This window comes from Aulostomus chinensis, chromosome 9 (genome assembly GCF_037954235.1).
Source record: "Aulostomus chinensis isolate RoL2024-O1b breed Wild chromosome 9, RoL_Achi_v1.0, whole genome shotgun sequence".
In the NCBI taxonomy this organism is placed as follows: domain Eukaryota; kingdom Metazoa; phylum Chordata; class Actinopteri; order Syngnathiformes; family Aulostomidae; genus Aulostomus; species Aulostomus chinensis.
Genome location: NC_141328.1, coordinates 1,542,682 through 1,564,850, shown reverse-complemented (window position 1 = coordinate 1,564,850; position 22,169 = coordinate 1,542,682). Strand labels below are relative to the sequence as shown.

Genomic DNA, 22,169 nt, shown 5'->3' with positions numbered 1-22,169 from the left:
TAGTAGTAGTAGTAGCAGGAGTAGTCATAATAGTAGTAGTAGTAGTAGTAGTAGTAGTAGTAGCAGGAGTAGTCATAATAGTAGTAGTAGTAGTAGCAGGAGTAGTCATAATAGTAGTAGTAGTAGTAGTAGCAGGAGTAGTCATAATAGTAGTAGTAGTAGTAGCAGGAGTAGTCATAATAGTAGTAGTAGTAGCAGCAGGAGTAGTCATAATAGTAGTAGTAGTAGTAGTAGTAGCAGGAGTAGTCATAATAGTAGTAGTAGTAGTAGCAGGAGTAGTCATAATAGTAGTAGTAGTAGTAGTAGTAGTAGTAGTAGTAGCAGGAGTAGTCATAATTGTAGTAGTAGTAGTAGCAGGAGTAGTCATAATAGTAGTAGTAGTAGTAGCAGGAGTAGTCATAATAGTAGTAGTAGTAGTAGTAGTAGTAGTAGTAGTAGTAGTAGTAGGAGTATATCAACACTGTGCAATCTAACATGAATAGAAGTTTGCCCTCATTTCAGTTTACCCTACTTGAACTGTACGGGTTTGTCACCATAAGACATTACATTCAAAAACTGAATTAAAGAAAGTAAATAAGGCAAATTGCAGAGGTCATGAGTACCAAAGATGAAAAGTAATTTTTCATTCTTTCTTAAAACAGATTAAAGATGAATTCTTGTTCGAACAGATATAATTAGACATTATAAAAAAGGTCTAAATATGTGCATATAATGAATAACAGAACAGAACTGGAATCGCTGAAACCACTGTCAAAATATCAGAACATCAAAAGTCACTATATTTAGTCACTTTATTATTTTGAAGGTGACATCACAGCTTCCGGTTTAGGATGGTTCCGTTTGACAGGCTTGACGCACATTAGCTGGCGTCACGTCTCCTGACGCAGGTGCCAGCGTCAGCGACAGGAAGTGGGCTGACGCCGCTGTGAGGCCGTGCTGGGGAGGTCCGGGTTCTGTGCTTCCTGCTGCTGCCGCTGGGCGGCGCTGTGTTACAACGAAGCAGCTCCACTCGCACCACAAGCAGCCTGCGACCACAAATCCAGGAGGTCGTCCCGCGCTCACGTGTCGTTTACAGATTCCAAACAAAGACCTCAGGTGGGCCGTTTGAGATGAATTAGCTCGCGAAGGAACGGCCAGGTTTGAATTCCTGGTTCTTTAGCGAGACTGGAATCCGTGCTTCCTAATTTAGACGCGGGCTCACTCAGGAAACATGTTGAACAGATCACCCAACTGAATAAAACAAACAGTTAGCTGGAACAAGGCGAAGTGAGGATTCACTGGCAGGTATTCAAGCAAACGATTACACAAGATGGTGGCTGAGGGTCACAAACAATTGCAGGAATATGTCTCTGCTTCTTGCTTGGATCCAAACACGGGGCTGCGGAGGAGCAGGCCAGAAATGACGGACAGAGACATCTTAATACACATCACACACACGGCTCGTCTGCCAAGAACCTCTTCAGCGTGAGCATTTCATCTACGAGATAAAACAGAGCTGAATAAGCTGGAGAGGTTGCCAGCAGAGGCGAGGGAAGGAGGGAGGGAGGGAGGGAAGGAGGGAGGGAGGGAGGCCGATGATAAAACTTGACTGTGAGCTCTCCTGGAAGCTCATTCTGAGAGCAGCTGAGGGACGGAGAGCTTCCCGCGTCCTCTGGGGGACTTTCACCTGACTGGTTGCTACCTCGTGAGGAGGATCAGGACTGGAGCTCATCCATCTTCTCCCAGGCACCTCCCCCCCGGCGGGCACATGTGTGCGGTCAGCCAGACGCATGTGAACGCTGAACTGCATCTTTTGATGGAAGCCCAACGTTTGTGGATCTTGGAGTTCGTCCAGCCGCCACATCACTTTGCTGGAGACTGGATCCACAGCACAGTGTGAGAAACAGCAGGGGAGAGCGGGAGAAATCAGCCGCAGCCCACCCTCAGCCTCGCAGCGCCCCTCCTCTCTGCCTCTTCTCTTGCCCCCTGCAACCCCCCACCCCTACACCTCACCCCCCAACAGAGCAGAAAGCGTGAAAAATCTCACTAATGGGTTTATTTGCTGTCAGATCTGTGCCGATCTGTCATTCCCTTGGACCGTTCTGCTTGACACATTTCATAGTTGAGTAAGCCTCCTGGCTTCCCGGCTCCAGTGCCCCTGCAGCACTCTGCTGGCTGAGAGCTCATCAAGAGAGGAGCAGCAGTCCGTCTGAGCGCCTCCTCAAGCTGCAGACTCCCCCGGCGGTGGTTGTGATCCTCGTGGGCCCTCAGCCGCTCCCAGGAGATCCAGGTTGCTTCTGCCGGGATCCTGCTGCTGAGCAAGGCCGTGAAAATGCGGTGTGGGGCCGGGCCTCTGGCTGTGGTGGCTGCCGTGTTTTGGACTCAGTGCATCCTTCTGGATGGAGTGGACGCCAAGAAGGAGAGGAAGAGGCCAAAGGAGGCCACCCCACAGCACACGGAGAACTACAACACCACTCTGTCCAACAGCGAAGAAGTCGGCGGAGGCACCAAGGTAGAAGAGCCGTTCTTAGCATCTCGTTAGCTTGTTGCACGTCCCTCTTGTCATGAATCTTCTTTGTCATGCTGGTGATTAAAGTTCGCCACTGCAGATGTGTGAGAAAAGTCTGATTTCCTGTCGGTGCAGGCAATTACCAGGGCAGCTTAAGTGTGGCGGAGGTAAGACCTCAGGCGGGACAGGTGTGCCCCGATAGGTCAAGCCTGAGACAGTGAGACGGACCCCAATGTGTGAAAGGGCGAATGGATGACTTCCGGAGGAATGTCTGGAATGTGCACATCTGAAGGCTGATCAATACATCAATTAGCGCGCCGCGGGTGTCTGCCGGGACATTCTCAGGGCCAACAGCAAGGTTCCACGTATCAGACGGGGGAACAGCAGCATGTAAAAACAAAATACCTAAAGAAGAAAAATACTTTTATTAGCTAGCGAGCCGTTGCCGCGACAGCGAGCAAGAAACAGTAACTGAAGAACATTGTTTTCATAGAAACTCCTCCGCCGCTTTGCAGTGGCACAACTCCATGTTCAGCTTGTTATTTATTGGTTCCTTGCTGGTGTTGCGTATTCGCCTCCAGCCCACCCATCATGCTGGCATTCCCTTATAACCCTCCCTGCCCCGTACACCAGCTCCCACCGGGCCGGCGCTGGAATCCCAGCCTCATGAAACCAGGCAGTGAGCTCTCCTTTGTGTCTTCAAGAACGCCGTGTAGGTGGCTGCGGCCCGGCCTGTTTATTTGACTTGGTTTGCCCTGTAAAAGCCGAGGCTATGAAGGGTGACCTTGTGTCAACCCGCAGGCCTGCTGACGATGGCGTCCTGCTGCGATGTCACTGCTCTGTCTGGTCCTGCAAACGTCCCCCCGAGGGCCCTCGCAGGCCCGCTGCCATGATGTCATTCCTGGGGAAAGTTAGGTGGGCTGATATTTAAAGACCTGTGGCGATGTTGTTCCCAGCCCATTGATTCTGTCAGTCACAAGCCGAGTCTGACTCCGCTGTGTCTGGGACATCCGATAGGGGCGGTGCGGCCCTGAAAACTGGGGCAGCGTGCCGTGTAAGCCCCTCACAAAGCCCCATAGAAAGGGTCCTGAAAGAGAACACCTCGGCGAGGATTAGCCCCCTGTGCCTCCCTCGCTAACATTCTTCTCATCTCATCTCTCACAATCAGAGGGTAATGACATAATCACTCTTAAGACGCGGTGTTATTCCAGATAGCGGCCGTGCCAAACTGTGTCACCTCGGATGAGAGCCGAGCCTGGAGTTTGACATCTGCTCGGGTGATTGAGGTCCGGGTCGGTTCCTCGCCGCCGCTCCGGCCAGGAGACAAAGTCGCCACACACCGCGAGAGCCGTAAACGTGCTTTTCTTGGGTAGTTTGTGAGTTTATCGTGTTTCACATCTGTTACATCCCAGAGAAAACAACACGTCCATTGGAGCTGCCTTGGCAAGAAATTTGTGTTCTCAAACAAGCCAAACATTTACACTCCACATTTACACTTTTTTTCACCGGTGCCCAGTGGAAACACTTCTCGTGCTGACCAATCCCGTGTGTGGGCCGCTGGCAGCGTGCGGCCCTACGCCGCATTCCTCAGGAGATTTTCCGTTTGAAAGTGATCACAATTGTGAGGTGAGGAGTGGAATTTTTTTTCAAGGAGATGATAACAGAGGAACATTTCAAACAAGTCTCCGAAGCCCCCACCTCCTGCACTCGGTGAGGCACAAGCCGGGTCGCCCTCCCCGCTCTGAAGACGAGAGGGATCTGTCACTGCGGAGAGCAGCGAGGGAGCAGCGATGGCCGTAATTGGGGGAGTCAAGTCAAACATCACGCCGGCGTGTTGAGTAATGGCGGGGTCCGGCCCGAGGCAAGGGTTATGTTTCCTGTCTCTCATCCCCTGGGATGATTAATGCAGCAGTGGGACCTTCGGGACGGAGACGGAGCTTCACCTCTCCTGCTGGTGTGAACCTCCTCAAATGACAGCAGACTTTCCCTCAAGCGGAGGTCTCGCTTGTGTAGCGTGCTAGCGTCACCTCATGGGTGCTCGCAGGGGGAAACTAATCAACTCTCTTTTGTCACGAAATCCAAAATGTAAGCACAAATAAAGGTCGCAGGATTGTTTGAGCTCTGGGACTGCGTTTGATTTGGATTTTGTTTCATTCATGATGGCTTCAGATTGACAGCAGATTTATTGGAATCCCTTAATCGTGCCTGATTCCTATCATGTGCCGGTCATGTTCCTGAAACCATGATTCAGAATGATTACCGCAGAATTATTGGTCAACCGGTGTCATGTGAAGACACGCGGTCGACAGTCGCGCAGCCGTTCTGTTTGTGGAGTTGCAGTTCCAGGTCTGTTCTGCAGGTGGATCGTCGGTCCTCACTGCTGAGACATAAACGAGCGCGTCGCCGCTCTTAAACCCGTGTGGTCAAAATGGAGCTGCAGCTGGTTAGCTTGGACGAAGGAGCTAGCATGGCCCTGATCAAACCTGCCTGTAATTTGGACTAATTAATGTGTTGTATCTATTTGACTCTTTTGTTTTGTGTCAAAGAAAATAAAAACGTGTTTAGTGACTCTTTTACCTTAAAAGAGAAGCTCCAAAAACAAGAGTACCTGAAAGGTACCTGAAAACCTGCTCCTGCGCCATGTAACAAGTCAGTCAGGTACAAGAAGGGACGCTTTTCCCTTAAAACTAATTTGTCATGTGAAAATGTTCCACAGGGAAGTTCTAACCGCCTATTCATGGCACCCAGGATAGAGACCCAGGCCAGCCCAGCAAGAGAATGTCAAATTGGCTAATTCTAACTGAAGCTAACATCTGAAGCTAACATTGGCATCTGCCACGACCGTTAGCTCGTGGCTATCAGTTACATAACCACCTCCGTTGTTCTCCAGCTTCTGGATGAATCGTTCTCCTCGACTTTGTTGTCAGTTTTCAGTTGTACCTTCATGGCTGTTCTCAGACCGAACTGACGACGCATTTCCTCATTGCTGTATATTTTGCCAACTATATGCTAATCTGCTTCCTGCTAGCTGTGACCTGCTGGGCTGTAAAGAAATGATTTCATCCTGCAGCATTCATGAGAACCCACAAAATCTCATTTTACACATTTCTGTGCAAATTTTTCCAACACTTTGGTGATTCCTTTGTCTAAGCCGAACTGGAGCCTCACCAAGACAACAGAATAATGTGTCATCGGTGGTTTGTAATGTTCTGGGAGGCACCTATGGTCGGAACGGGCAACGTGGGTTCTCATGGCGACTGATGCCACACTCGCAAAAGCAAAATTTCACCTTAACTGAAAACAATGGGCCTCATTCATTGATTGCTGTCACACACGGCGACTTTTAACCCTCGATTTGGTCTCAAAGTCTTAAAGAGTTGAAGACTCCATAGCAGGCTGAAATATTCCAGCGTGTAAGAACAAATTAGGGCATAAGAACATAAGAATAATAGCTTTATTTCATAGGGTGCCTTTCATGGCACTCAGTCGCCATTCAAAAATCAAAAATACATTAAAACATTAAAACACTCAAAGTAAAAGCAGCCCACAGCGTGGAGTTTCCAGCAGAACAACAACAGACAGGAACATTAATGGCACGCCTGCCTGAAGCGGAGGAACAATCCTGTTGCTGCCATCTTGTGTCAAAATGTGCTCTCATTCAAAGTGTGTCTCCCCACTGCGGGACCATCATCGCTAATACAAAGACTTCCTCTATTATTCCAAAAATATTGTTTAAATCTCTACACATGAAAGGCCACAGCTTTGACTGTCGCCGTCTTTTATATCGCTACAAATGCCACTAAACTGGTATATTTGCTGCATATTTATGTTTGTGTACTCGAGTGATACAGCGCAGAACCATCAGAGCTGATGACTTACCGACGCACGGAGCTCGACCCGCACCAGAGACGGGACTGGAACTTTCTACCTACCACAGGGAAAATGAGCACTTCCATTTCAACGCTGTAATTTGTCCACAAAACAGATGTGACACAACCATCAAAGTCCCTCTCAGCTTGTGTTACCTCCTCATATCAAACAGGAGCCCTAATGAAGGATTTCTCCAGCATAAACACACATTATTCAGGAATACACACCTTTGTGTTGACAAGTGCTGTTGTCACAAAGAGCAACTAACATCAGGCTTCCTCATGGGAGGCATGTTCCACTGAAGCCCTGCATTAAAACACTGGTTTCCAAATGTCCTGAACCTGCACCCCCTCTACCTCCATATACGGACAGCCGCCTCAAACCAGATCTGCTCTTTTTTCAGTCTCATAATTGTGTCATATGACACGATGCACATCGGGAACAATACGAGTGACTTCTTGCTAATGTGGACTCATCTGCACCGTTGGGGCTGACACTTGCTGCTCCAGCGCCACGGCTGGCGAGCTTAGCACTGCTAGCATTAATGCTATCACAGTCAGACCCAGCGCTGCAGGACTGGAGCAGATGGTTTTGACAGGCAGGTCTTCAGCTGTTGCGCTGCGTCTACTGACAGTTTCTGCTGCTCGTGGCGGTGAGAGGATCTCGACCATTAATCCATATTTGGGCATGTTAGGTCGTATTTTGTCTGACCCGGAGGTACTGGACTTCTGGGGGCTCATACCCAGAGGAGCCGACCGTTGTCCTGCTCCGGTGCCTTGTTGTGGAGTCATGTTGAGTGAGAGCCACTTTAGAGGAAGAGTAGGAACATGTTTTCACACAATGTGGTTTATACTCAGAATACCAACTGCTTTTCTTGCATACCCTGATGTAACTGCACGTACTCCACTTTGGGAGTTTAACCTTCCATTTAGCATCAACCTCAGGGTGTCCCAGTGATTTTGTTCTAAACTGGCTACCCACCGGTTGAGTAATACTGCAGTGAGAACACTGCATGCAGAACTGTGTTGAGCTCTTCTGCTATAAATCCTCGAGGCGACGTGTTTCTGCGAAGAGCGCAAGGGAGTAGACGCATGACGAGGGGGAAGAGCGGACAAGGATCCCCTCATCCTACACAGCCCGGGGATCCCTGCCCTCCGGGGTGGGATCGGTTGAGTTAGACCCCTCCACCCATGCATGGATGGCTGCACAGGGAGCAGTAGGGAGATGTAAAAACAAGGGATTATAAGGCTCTCCATCATCCTGTCTAACCTTAAACCTGCCTGTGCAACATTTTTATCAGCAACAAAAGTTTTATGTCCTCCAGTGTGCACGAACAGGTAGAAAAACAGATAACGTGTAAAAGAAAATAAATTCAGCTGCACTCATGGAGGAATTCAGGAGCTGCCTGCCATGGAGTTTAGTATCGGTTGCAGCCCCAGAGACATGTTTTAACAGTTGTGTTTGTGTTTTTGGTGGCATGCTGCCCCGGGGAAATATTTTCCCACTTTATTGCTTCAAATAAATTCAACCTAATTTTCCCCGAAACTACATGACAAACACACTTAAAGCAGAGCATGTACAAGGATTATTCATGCAGAGCCAAATCATTATTTTGCCGGTAATAAACTCTCATAGGCTTCCCTGAAATGACCAACACTGAACACAACTGATGCACTACGCCATTCAAAGGCCACGCCGCTGCTGGTTGGTGAACAAATCTGACCCGCTTCAATCGCTGCAGGAAAATAACGAATCGGGTTCACGCCAGTAGCCGACAGGAGCAGAACTGCTGCTGTATGTGCTTCAGCTCTTACAGCTAATTCCTCTATGGCCACAATAACAGACAGTACTTCTAGTACATGAAACTGGAATGCACTCACGACCTCACTGAGGCGAACTTTGGGCTCCTGGAACTTTCAGGCTGCAAGCAGTGCGAAGCAGCCACCCGCAGCTCCGCTCACATTGCAGCGTGTCGGCGCTCTGTAGGTGGAACCTGGTAATAGTTGGATTTTACGTGACGGAGCAGCGATTCGGTGGCGTTAGAGAACACACACTTCCTTTTTGTGTAGCTGTAGATCAGGGGAAGACAACACAGGGTCATGTGATGATTGTCCCTTCAGTTATACTTCCTGTAACCACCATCAGGTAGCGCTATGACTTAAATTAGCTTGTAGATGCCTTCTGATCATGTGACTCCAGTTACTGCAGCATCCTGTTCTATGGTCAGATATTAAACATGGCTGCCTCCTTGCCACAGCAGCCTCCCATGCTGCGTCCCAATTGCCAAGTACCAACCTACGTCCTCCTCCTACGACCTAAACACGGCGGCACCATTCAGACACCCTAGAAGATTGGTGGTGAAGCACGACCTCTGCTGGCAGAGCACAGATACCACAATTAGGTAGACAGCACCAACGAAAGCACCACCTGCTGGCCTGACTGTGGTACTGCACTCCACTCTGAGCACCTTTCCCTCATTCTCTATTATTAAGCACATTAACGCACCTTTAGTCATCAACAACTATAAATGTTGGTGTTCATCAGAATGGAGACTGTTGGTGGCGCTAACTTGGCTTGAGGGTCCACAAGTTTTTAGGGGACGAAGAAGAAGTCCGCGGTGCATTGTGGGCCATAGGTTGCTCCGTAGGATGCACCTGAACCGACCTACAATGTGGGCGTGTTTAGGCTGGAATTTAGGTTGAAGTAGGTCGCTACTCACGCCAGTTGTGGTTTGGGACAGCCTCCGACCTGCTCTGAGACCTGCGATCAGACCTACTTGGCTATTCGGGCGCAGCATCAGTCTCCACAGTGACCCGTCACCAGGTTCTGACCGACTGGCTGACCAGCACCAAGTCACAATAATAAAGTAGATGGACCTGGGACTAATCTGCCCTCCATTTAACTGATATTTTCTTGGCCGAGGCCCTGCCCCTCCACCAAATTTGGAGAAACTCGGTCTCAAAGTTTAGCGTAATCCTGCTAACAGACTGGAAACCAACACCACCTAAAACATGGCTTCCATTACTTCTGCATGAGTTTTCATTTAAAACCTCTAGCTCCTCTTTTTGGATGTGACTCCTTCACAGATGCACCAAATCAGGATTTCCCTCCAAACCATGAAGAAATGATTTCTGAATGATTTTTCAGAGCCAAAAGTGGACACCAACTAACAAAAACAGCAAAGACAAGAGGAAAGTCTCAACTACAACTGTGGGGTAAAGCTTTGGTTCTCTCTTCTGCCCCATCAATCACCCCCCCCCCCCCATACGTCACATGACCTCTTGGATGTTGGGAACCACAAGCAAACTTGGATAGAACAGAAGGAGATAAAGCAGATATTCTTTGCAGAATAGTTGACTGGAACTACTCCACGTGATGAAGTACATGTACATGGATGTATCTGACTCGAGTACAGGCTCCACCCTCCCGTTCTGGGGTTCTGAGCCCCTGTGACTCGGCGCCCCATCAGAGAGGATAAACACTGTCTCAGAGATTTAACGTTTCTCACCTGTAGACAGAATACCTGACACGTTGGCTCAGTCTGAGCTGGGAAGGTGTGTTCACTCAGCCGCTGACAGACGAGGCCACATCGAGGTTCTCACCCATCAGCGCTGATCAAAGCCGGAGCTGAGGTGTTCATCATCAGCCCCCCCCCGCTTTGTTCAGCGATGCCGAGCTATGTCAGGGGTCCGTAGCTGACTTGGTTCCAGGGTCAGTAATCACAGGTTTCTCTAGTTTGTGTAGTTTTTGAGGTTCTCAGCGGAGACGTTTGTGTTCGCCGTCTCACCTGTCAGACGCCTCACATGTGAAGACAGACTATAGAATGGAAATAGTTTAGTGTTCCTCAAGCTGATGATTAAATTATTTACACAGTGATTTGCTGTTATTGTTTGAACTCAGAAATGAAGGTAATAATTACCTTAGTTGGAGCGCTTCTTACTGGAACACTGGAAATCCTTCAGGGCAAATATTTAATGGTTTAATTACAATGGCATGTGTTAAAGAGGATAACGCGTATGGCTGACTTCCTGGCAACGAAACACTTTTTTACTATTATTGAGGGATGAGAAGTGTAATTATGTCTTACATGTGTGAGCCAGCTCACCCTCTCTATCAGAGGAAAACAGGGATCAACGACAGAAACACAAGAATCAACATAAAACCTCGACTTGCCCTGAACGAGACCCCGGAGCTCCCCGGAGCGCCTGACACTCGTCAGAACTCAGAGGAGGAACGTACGGAGAACTTCTATGCTTTCTTACCAAGTGTTGGATGTAAAGATCAATGCGGCCCGTGTGTGTGTAAATGTGAAGCTGCGACTAGCGATGATTTAGGTGAGCTTAGCGTAGCATAGCATAGGTCTGGAAATGGGGAAAGTGGCTCTCAAGGATGTGTATCAACATGTACATAATTACATAAACACGTAACATCTCTGAGTGACTTTGGAGGTTGTAAAAGTTGGGTTCTGCTTCTGAATGATGGTTGGACACCCACAAATATAAAGAAAGATAACAGCTAATCTGCTCAACCAGCTGCTGCTGACGTCACACGGCTTTGAGGTTGTCGTCATGTAGCCAAGTTAGCAAAAGCGTACCCTGGCGGGAGGTTAGCTTCTATGCTAATGTGAGGCAAAGAGGGCACAAGAGGCGTCACAGGCGTAAACACTGTTGAGAGCGGTGCTGTCGATGGTGTTGCTGAGTTTCAGGCTGCACCTGAGAGGTTCAGACCAACATCGACCCTCATGTAGTACAAAAATAACTCATTTTGACTTCGTCTTTCGTGTGGCCTTTGCGTTCAGCTGGTAAAACAGGCTGTTGACGACGCTGAGGCTGCTGCAGCTGCTGCTCTGAGCCAGCAGGTCGCTGCAAAAGAGACAGGACAAAAGAGACATCAAGGGTTAAGTAGAGCTGAAGAAGGCTGAACGCTGAGCTCCATTCGTCAGGGTCGATCCCAACTCGCTCCTTCTTTGGTTCCAGCTTTCATGCTAAACTAAGCTAAGCTAGCTGCCTACTATAGCCTCATATTCATCGTCAAGAGACTTTCACATTTAAATCTCTGTAAGAAAGTGAGTAAACATATTTCCCCGAATGACAAACTAATCTTTCAGAGCCTAAAGAATATTTTAATGAGCGCCAGCAAACTGGAAGGAAAATCACTTAAATCCAGAGGCTCCCAGTCTTATGGAAAGCATATTAAGTACTGCAAAAGTATTTCTTATTTTGACCAAATCAGTCGGGCTTTTATCTGTTTCCAAGCCTCAAAAGCACAATAAAAACACAGGATGATCAAACATGTTGCGGCGCAGCGCCTGTTAGCTTGTTTATTTTGTCTGCTGTCAGAGAGGAGAAAGTCACAGAGAGAGAGAGAGGGACTGCTGCAAGTTACAAATATTTAAATAACTGTTTTATTCCAGCATTTTGCAAAGACAAACAAGGACTTACTTTGTTGTGGCGGAACAAGAGGCAAGTCTTCAGCAGTCAAGAAAGGGCCATGTTGGTTTTGCAGATAAGTGATCTGCCGTCCTGCTGCCAAAGCTAAACAAATTCCATTTCAGACAGCTCCCCTTCATCATCGCCTGTCTTCATCTCCTCCTCCGTCTCCGATGAAGGCACTTGACATTCGGTGGGGTTGGGGGGGATTCACGCTCGTCCTAACGGGAATTCATACGGCTGCACGTCTGACTGGAATGAAAGCTGCAGCATGAAAGCTGCTTCCAGACGTCTCCTTATCTCAATAACAGATCAGTCATCCTTAGAAGAGACTTCTTCACGATTGGGAAATTGTTTTAAGATCTTAAATCACAAAACACCCTGGTAAACACAGTTTTATCTCGTTTATGACATTTTCCATCATTGCACAGACGAGCAGAATTAATAAAAGAACCAGCCGGGGTGAGGGAGAACGTGTTGGACAGTGTAACCTGCTGTAATTGGAGTCTGAAATCCACTGAATCGACATCACACTTCTCTCAAGAGTCCTCATGGAAAATTTCATGTGTTGAAGAAAATGACCCGGCAAAGTTTGTTTACCTCCATCCAAAAATTACATTTGGACAAATAAGACCTGACGTGGCACCTGAGTGAATTATCTGGGGTGAAAAAATAAGCATAAATGAGGCTTTTCGGGAGGAGAGTGGCGACTATACTTAGACGGCAAAGTGAAAAGCTGCGTTCCTCCTCAAGCTGTTACAGTCGACTGCAGGGGAGGTAGAGAGAAAGAGGTTTCCCTGTTTGACCTTCTTTGGTGTCTGGCACCATTTAATTGTATCTTAGGGCAAAATTTTCCAGCTATGGTTTTAAAGAAGAAATTATGACTCATTGGATTTAGCAATGTAGGTACAGGCACTTACATTATCCCCCGAGGATAAATGAAATGAAACATACTGTACGCATGAGGCGTTGAAGAAAATTCACATTGCATTTTTCAAGTTATTTTAATATAAGGTTCCTTTCTGAAACAGTAGCACAACTTTAGCAGCTCTTATGATTCAGGATAATCCAACAAGTCCTCGTCGTTGTCGTGACGCTCACTTTTCCTCCTGGACTGGGAGGCCCTCGGAAGAATTTGGCCCATTTTCATGAGTTTTGTTTGACAAATTATTAGGAACCAATCAGCAGCACAGTTTATGTTCCAGGTTCGTTAATGACCATCACACTAAGTCAACCTGGCCGTCAGAGTCAGTAAGAGCAGGGTAGAAGCCTCGTGCAGGGAGGATTGACAGCAGCTTTGCTGTGTTATCCTGCATCGGGTCCGTGTCGGCGGACCGACCACCGGGGCTGCGGGCAGCAGCGGCTCCTTCACCTCAGCGGTGCTGGTTGTCCTGGGAAATACTTGATAGAGTCCAGCCCAGGCTCAGATTGGCTCAATAAGTAAAGTTTCATCTCCTGTTGTAGATTTCTGACAGCCAGAGAGTGGACCCACTGGGATCATGGATGGACTTCGTCAAAAGACCTGTTGGCAACTTCCCTGGAAAGTGCCGCAAACGGAAGCGACCGCTGGTAAACTCAGACCCCCCTGATGTGAATGAGCTCTTACATCACCACTGATTAACATTATAGCCAGTAGCTTGAAGAGTTGAGTAATAATCCTCAGGTCAGGTTTGCTAGATGCTAATGCTGTGTGTCCTCCACTAGCCGGGCCCACCCGGTCCCCCCGGTCCTCCAGGACCACAGGGCCCCCCTGGCTCCCCTGGGGCTGAGGTGACCCAGGAGGTTCTTCTCCAGGAGTTCAAAGAGATGATTAAAGGTAGAAAAATGTTTCTGCGGTGGTGACGCAGGACAGTTTCATCAGATCAACTGGTCTGTTACTGCAGTGATAATCTGGATTATGTGGACTGAGACACAGGAGAGACTGAGACGGTCACCAACACCACCCAGGGTGGTTTGCTTACTTCAGCTGATGGTCTGTGCTGTGCTTCTCCCAGAGGCTACAGAGAGGAGGGCGGCAGCGCTGGACCGGCAGACCAGCCCCAGCCAGCTCCCCGTGGCCCTCCTCACCCTGGAGGGGATGACATCCTACCGACGGATAGAGGAGGCTTTCCACTGCAAGCTCAAGGGACCTGTGGTGGTCGACAAGAAGACTCTGGTGGAGCTCCAGAATTTTCAGACAGTATGTTTGTTTGAAACCAAGGAAATGTTTATGAACGGCTTCGGCTTTGTTCCCTGCGCATGGCTGAAAGAGAAAAGTTTTGGCTAATCCTTCCCTGCATGGCTACGCTCTTTGTTTCTGACCCATTTGCCTCTCTGTCTTAACCGAGTTTGAAAGAGTGAGTGTTTGGTAATCATCGCTTAGTTTGCATGAGGGGGAATTATGAGAGGATCATCCCTCGCTGGTAACTGGCACTGGCAAAGCATGCAGTGCCACTCTGAGACTCCGACTGGCTCCTTGGTCAAAAATACCTACTTTTTTAATTCTTCACATCACTCCCTGGACGGCATACAAAAGACGCTCTGTCTGTGCCTTGGAATAAAGTGTGGAGAGGACAGAAATAGACACTGTTTGAAACAGCATGCTGTAGTGGAAGAACTATGCCCCGTTGGGATGGGCTGACAAGGCGGGAGGAGGGAGGGTTCGGCTTTGCTGTACTATTAAACATGCTAACGCAGCACTCTGTCAGAGTGGATGTGTTACGATGGTCCTGTAAGAGGTAAGGAATCAGACAATGAAGGAAGATACGAGGAGACACAGGACCAGAACGAGGTCTTTGGGCTGCTGGGATTAACCCCGAGTGAAGCAAGAGGAGTGACACACAGAGACTCGTGTCTTACTGAGATCTCAAACGTGACCGTGTCGACCATGACGTTGTCCTGTGCTTTCAGCCGCCAGCTAAAGGAGCCTTCCTCCGAGGGTCCGGGATGGACCAGTCCACCGGGAGATTCACCGCTCCCGTCACGGGGATCTACCAGTTCTCTGCTAATGTGCACATTGGTAAATGTCTTTAGGGAGGTGCTGGTTTTAGGGTGGAAGGGAGCCTATCAGACACTTGCCACACCTGTCAACGTTGACAGTGACACGAATGAGAGGAGTTGAGGCGCTCGTCGTCTTCTCATTGTATTGTTTGGATCATTGAGGTCAAATCTGGTCTCACCAGAATCCGGTTGTTGAGCAGCAAACGGGTTTTAAGTCCATCAGTCACACAAGATCACGTGTGTCCGCTCATCGCTGTGACATCATACAATAACACAGTGACGGCACAAATACAGGTTAGGGCTCACGATCAACACTTAAGGGTCAAGATGGGATTTTACCGCCATATATCGTGATACACTGCATACTGCAGTACAGTATGTAGTGTACAGTACATTTCAAAGTGGTGCTGAAAGTAAAACTTGTGTCCCACTTTCTTCAAAGGGTATTTGGAAAGTTGAACAGTCGTAGTCAAACACAAACATTGATCTGATTCTGAAGTATGTGTGAGCGACGGCGAGTACAACTCCAAAGAACTCGCAGTAATACCACGCAAACACAGTTGACCTCAGCGGCAGAGCGATGATTTCCAGCTCCAACCAGGCTGGTGAACATCCACCTCAAAGCCTCAGTAGTAAACACCTACAGCACCAAATCATCTCTGTCTTTTATGCTAAAGATAGATTTCTACAACAGTTGCAGTTCATGCTGGAACAGATAAACATGAATCTTGTCCCATTTGTGGTTCGTAAGGCTGAAAACAAGACCCAGATTATCTTGTAGCATCAATTGTAAGCGTGGCGTGCCCACTGAGGGGCAGCGTTGCTTGATAGCATGTTAGCGCGTTAGCTGTGGGTGAATCAACTCATTCACGTGTTTCATGCTGCTGCGTTGACTCCTTGCAGATCACAACGAGGTCAAGAGGAGCAAGAGTCACCTGAAGGCCCGGGACAACGTCCGTGTGCTCATCTGCATCGAGTCTCTCTGCCACAGATACACGTGAGTATGAAGTGAACCTGAAGCCTGAAACATGCCACACACCTGACACGCGAGAGTGACGGGCAATCATTGCGATCAGCTGGAGCCACGAATCGCCACATTTGGTCTGTTCCTTTCCTCGTTGACGAGGCGAGAATTTTGTTTGCGTGCTGATGTCCTGGCAACGCCGGCTACCTCGTGGTTATTGAAGTGTTCTACTGTAGCCCTTCTCCTTGCCGCGGACTGCTTCACCCACTGATGAGGTTGAGGTTTGGTGACGTCTATGATCGACTGGTGCCTCAGAGATGCACCGTTACCGCTACCGTTACCGAGTAAATGAGCAATGGGGTGGCGCATTGAGTGTCTCTTGTAATCTTGGAGTCCTTGCCAGCCTGGGTGATTGACAGCTGCTGGTGACACCACGACGTCAGGGGCAATGAACAAGTTACAGCAACCATCAGGCTTGGCTTCCTGTCTGTGAGACCAAATCGCGGGCTGAAAAAGTCGTAACATGCGTAACAGCTAATCAGCACACAAGAACATTTCATGAAGGACTCCCTTTGTTGCCAGTTAATCGCGACATGTGGTTCTCGTCTGTTGTGGACGTAACATGTTTGATATTGGAGGTGATCACTCGGACTCCGACCGCAGCTTTCTGTTCCTGATATCCTGGTTTACTTTGACCGTGTAACAGTGGTACTTCATCGCTTTCTAATCCTGCCAAACCTTCCGCCAGAAGTCAGGAAGTGTTAAAGGTGTCGTCTGTTGCAGTTTGTGTGGAACCAGTTTGGCATTTCCTGTATTAAAAGCCCAGCAGGTTTTCAAGGAAATGTCCTCGTCCCTGTCGCCTAACTAATCTTCCTACGCTCCTCCCGTGACTCTCAGCAGCACAGCGGGGGGAGGCCTTGTTCTGGACTGGAGGACAGATAATGAAGTATCTAGTCCAGAGGGCCTGCAAGGCTAAAAATTACAAATCCAGTAGGGAACACATCTTTCTAGTGTTTCAAAATCTCTATTTACATACTGTCAGTGAAAATCGCAAAAATGAATCACTCCCAAAAGTTTCCTCGGAGCACTCCACAGCCTTCCCTTGAGCGTGGTACAATGAGAGGATCGTACAAATAATAATATTATGATGGGTTACCCAACCCCAGAGTGCTGGGCTGCAGCGCCTCTGAGCTCCAGCCAGTCTCGCCTCCCACACATGAAAATGCAGGGAATGTGAAATGAGGCTCTTTGTGATGGCAGTTGGACTGAAGACAAACATGATTGATTTGCCATAAAAATGTAGCATTTTCCACTTAACAGAAGCCAGTGCTCTCAGTGTGTGGCTGCAGCGGCGCTCTGACAGGCCAGCCCAGGGAGAGGCGTCCATGTGAGCGTGAGACGCAGAGACGCAGTTCTCGTGCCTGTTCGCTCACTTTGACGCCACCAGCAGCAGCAGCTTGGCAGGGGCTGGAGGTTGCGGCGCTGACGGGGCTGCAGACCCCCCCCCCCCCCTACTGGCGTGGGGCTGTACTGCAGAGCAAACAAATTTAATGATCCAATCTAAAGAGATGCATTTCCGACTTTTTGAAGTGTTTGTTTTTATGCCCTTTTTCACGTTTTCCCATTTGTTTGTCCGTCAGCAGTATTTCACAAAAACTACGTCAATTTGAGAGCAAGTTTCACCAGACATGGTTGAAGGATGTAGAACAGGCCAAAGAGCTCATTAAATAGCATAGCGCCACCTGGTGACAGAAGGCTTTCTTACACGTTGATGCCCTCCTAGTGGGTCAACCAGACCATCTCAGATCTGGTCAGAACCTCTTTCAAAACCAGGTGATGAGTAACTGTGAAGACTGAGAGGTTACTGCGGCGAGCAGGCGGCCGTGTTTGGTATCTGACCACAGACCAGTAGTAACTGGAGTTGCATGGTCAGATCCGAGTCCTGAAGACGTCGACGAGCTGAACTGAAGCTTCTCCACGGGTCAGAAAGCGGCTCTGACTTCTTCCATAACGGCAACCACGCTGGCGTCCTGGCCTCCTCTCCGATCTCATTGGTTCCAGCACCTCTGAGTCGACTATACAGTTTTATTTAATAAGTTATTTCTGGCTTCTGCTCTACACGTGGGGGTGCGACGTGCCTCGATGCAGGCTGGAGGGCGTCTCGCTACCGTGGAGGCTTGTTTTGTACTAGACTGAGGTCGCTGGTTCTCATCTGACTCCGTCACACTCAAGAGTACGACAAATGTGTAACTACTTGTGACAAAAATACAGCAATTCTGCCTTGAAAAGAGAGACTTCATTTGGTTGCAGTTCCCTGGAGATGATCGTTGGATTGGAGAGCAACAGTAAGATCTTCACGGTCAGCGTGCAGGGGCTGCTGGAGCTACAGGTGAGCGGCGCCACACGAGGTACTCAAACCCATCTAGAGTTGGTCAGTTTCTCTGCATCACCGTGGTTTACCTTCCTCGGCAGGCTGGGCAGTACACCTCCATCTTTGTGGATAACGCAGCTGGCGCTTCCATCACAATACAGAACGGGTCGGATTTCATGGGCGTGCTGCTGGGTGTATAGCGTCGCCGGGGCATCCTCCAGGCCATCCACTGCTATTTCCTCAATTGACTGCTTTTGGGTACCACCACACAGTAGCAACACAGCGAGGTTTGAAGGAAGGAGGCTGATATTGACTTGACTGCTTGTCAAAGGACAGTGTGAAGAACTCCGGGACGGAGTTTGTTTTTCACGGAGCGCTGCTGCTTCCCGGACCCACTTGGATCCCTGTTGGCGTGAATGTTTCTGGTACGGTAGATTGTCATGGTTATTGAAGACCTTTGTGGTACATCCAGTATAAAAGTTGCTTATGTTCTCTACAGATGTTGGAGTGAGCGAACACGAAATACTACATTTGTATATATGATGTGTACCAACAGTGAGTTTTTTTTTGTCTATTTTTTTCTCAAGGATGTAATCTCACATTTATATATGGTATATGCAACATAGACTCTGTGAGTACACTGGAAATACGCTCCATTGACAGAATAAGGCCTCACATAAAGTTGGAAATTTGATATCTAAAATATGTAACATGTTTTGTAGCATACCTGTTGGCATACCTCGCTACGCTAGCAGTGTGGCTTCAGCGATAGTAATGTCGGTCTGTGGACTCATCAAAACAGCCGTTAGCATGCTAACGAACAGTAATATTACCTGTTAGCGTGTTAGCACTAACGTGATACTTTACAATACGAACATCATCATTTGTATGTCAATCAGTCACCATTCGATGATTGACGGAGTTCATGAGGAGAGTTTTGTCTCCAGCATGAATTCTCTCCATCAGTCCAGGACGTGTGGGTCTCCGACCTCTGGTTACTCTCAGATGTAAAACGTAATCCAAGTCTACTCCATCCAGCCGTATACTCAAGACGTCACCAACATTTTGTCTTCAACAAAACTGACCTAAACAAGTTCCAGTTGGACACTTGACTTGAGCGTGAACGATTGGCTTATTGGCCTCTCACCATGGTAACATCTGGAGTGCAGAACTCCAGATGTCCAACGGTGAAGAAGTGATAAATAAATGTTGATGTGTGAGTGAAGTACCACTTGAGTAAGTGTGAAATTGGTAAAGTACCATCTCAGGATGTCTCCCACAGCAGCGGGGCATTCAGGAGCGGTCACTGGAACTTCCATCTCTTCCTGTCTACTGTTTTAATGAGTGGGACGGCATCTCAAACAGCTGGAGAAACTAAACAAAGACAGCAACTTAACTGCATCCGCATCCCAAAATTTTGGCGTAATTTTTTTGGGGAGGAAAGTTAGAGAGAAATAAACCTTTTAGGCCCATTTTCATAAAACCATGTGTGTGACTGTAATTCAGCGTCTGAGTGATTTGTGAGGCATCTTTTAGCCAACTAGCCAACGTTAGCTCGCTACCGTTATTGTTGACATAAATCAGCATACTTGTGTCACACATTAAAGTAAATGCTTGTCACAGACGGTTCACATCAACGCTGATAGATAGTTGAGCATGTTTACATGCACTCCATTTTCCACTATTTGACCTTTTTCAGAAAACACAAATATTCCAGCTAAGCTAATTGTCGAAGCTTGTCAGAAAGACTGAGTGGAACTGAAGGTCACGGTTGCTGTTTCCCTCCTGTCTGTTTAAAGCAGGGGAAGTGTTAAATGTTTGCTAATTTCATGACAGCAAGGATAAAGAAGTCTTTGAATGTATTTGAGGAGGAGACAGGAGCGAATGCGCTTGGTAGCAGTCCACATGCTAACATTAAGCTAGTGAATTTACACACACGAGTCCGTGTGACACAACATGGCCAGGAAATGCTACAAATATCAGCATTTCCCACATGCCTTCTTCTTAAAATGCTAAACAACAATAATCCAACTATAACATGCAATAAAATTCATTTGAAGAATTATAGTGGAGCGTAAATGTGCATGTACACGTACTCGGTGACGTGTCCGTCTGTCGGCATCGGAGCTTCAGAGTGGGTCCACGCGCGCGCCCGAGCAGCCTCGCAGCTGCAGACTTCCTGGCAGGAGCCTGACGGCACATTTGTTGCAGGCCTGTTTGTGTTATCATTTATCAACAGTGTTTTTTTCTCTTTCTCTTTTATTAAGACTTATAGATACTTGTAATTTATCACAACTGATACAGTTTAATATCACATTGAACTTCGATATGCTATTTATGTTTGAGGAAATGTATCCATTACATGTTAATTTACAATCTTGTGGGTTGCTGAAACCACAGATTACTGCAAGAATAAAATACGCTTTTACTACTTTTTATTACTCATAATATGCTGTAATTTGAAATTAAACTGTTTAAAAACATTACTTCTGCACATAATAGTGATAATAATATGATCATGTTTCAGTATGGCATGAAAATCGCTACCTTGGGCAAAATAAATGACATTTTTGTATATTTTTCTGTATCAACAATTCTCTATGGCATCACGTGAAGTATAAATACCACAAATACCTCACGTACTTCTGCCAGCGCTGGCAGAGCGCCCTGCCTGCTGCTACCTACCTGTAAAATATTACAAAACATCTTCACGTCTGACATCAGAGACTCGGCATCTCGTTCAGGTGCTTGTCCAGGAACCATCATTTCCTGCCGGTCAGACTGAGACTCAGTTGTTCCGCGTTTGTGTGCCTCCAGCTGAAGCAGCAACATCAGGTCGTTGTCCTGGTCTCTCGTATCGCTGTGTTGTTTCCTGCCACCAATCAGAACCTTCGGCTTTGTGACTGAAAAGCCATGAAAATGAGCCGGTTGGCGTCACAGCATGGTTGCCATATAATAGGGGCTTCTCATGGGAGCATAGCTGAGATGCCGAGTGTCACATGCTGTACCCAGAAAGTGACCACAAGAACGTTGCACCCACGTGCTACTTCAGCCACCTACTGGAGCTCATCTCCTCCCAGCCGGGCTGCTCGCCACAACATGGAAAACAAACATTCCTTTTAATTCATAAATGAGATTCCCACATTTTAGGTCCCGTCTAACAGGTTTTTATGTCTCCGCAGTTTTGTTTAATATTAAACTACCAGTCGAGAGGAACATTTGAAAATGAAAACTGTGGCTGAGAAAAGCTCATCCAGGCTGAGTTCCCTCCCTCTGGTTCTCATAGGCTGCAGTCTTTCAACATGTTAAACTGCGCTGGGTTGACAGATGATATACGTTCCACATAATATTTGTCCAAGAGGAGAATGACACACTTGTGGGTTTTGATTGTCTTTATGTTTTTTTTTTTCCAAATGTGTTTAATGACAGCTATGTGAGCGTGCCGTAACGCATTCGCTGCCCTGCAGTGGAACACGCAGCCTGCCAAAGTGGTTGCGAAACCACCCTGCGCCACGACGCTGACAGGAATTTCCCATCGCCCCATTATCAGCATCAGACAAGCTGAGTGATTGCAATTACATCTGCCCAAATGCTACGAGCAACTGCTTTTTCTCTTTTCCCTCAGAGGAGCGAGGTATGATGAATGGCTCCATTGTGCATCGGCGAGGTCTCTGTCTGCCCCGTAAACCAACAGTTGGCCTGAGCAGCTTTAATGAGCCCTTAATTATGAGAGTCCTCCACCTTGCTGACTGACTCAGGAGGTGACGGCTTGAACCAGTTCATCGTAGTCGAGGCCAACACACAGTTTAGTGTCATCACACAACAACACACTCAGACACCCCAGACCTGATGAGCTGGAAGTCAAAGTGCCAAAGATGTTGTGGCGTTGGTTCGAGGGGTAGCAACACACGGACGATACTGAGCCAGTACGCAGGTCTGCAGTACCAGGCAGTACCAGGCAGTAGTTGGATTGGTCTGGTGATGCCGTCGGAGTTTATTGAATGTCTAAGCCACCTCGAATATGCAGTACTACTACAGCAGCAGCAGCAGCAGTAGTAGTACTACAGA

General features: G+C 47.8%; 1 protein-coding gene across 1 annotated transcript; it reads left to right on the top strand.

Annotated features, from left to right (window-relative positions):
• Positions 1-1,568: 1,568 nt before the first annotated feature.
• Positions 1,569-20,678, top strand: c1qtnf12 (C1q and TNF related 12). The gene is made up of 8 exons (XM_086212999.1): positions 1,569-2,491; positions 13,252-13,356; positions 13,492-13,603; positions 13,782-13,966; positions 14,677-14,785; positions 15,670-15,763; positions 18,041-18,119; positions 18,203-20,678. The coding sequence occupies exons 1-8, from the start codon at positions 2,312-2,314 to the stop codon at positions 18,299-18,301; spliced, it is 963 nt and encodes a 320-aa protein (XP_086069125.1). The 5' UTR covers positions 1,569-2,311; the 3' UTR covers positions 18,302-20,678.
• Positions 20,679-22,169: the final 1,491 nt, after the last annotated feature.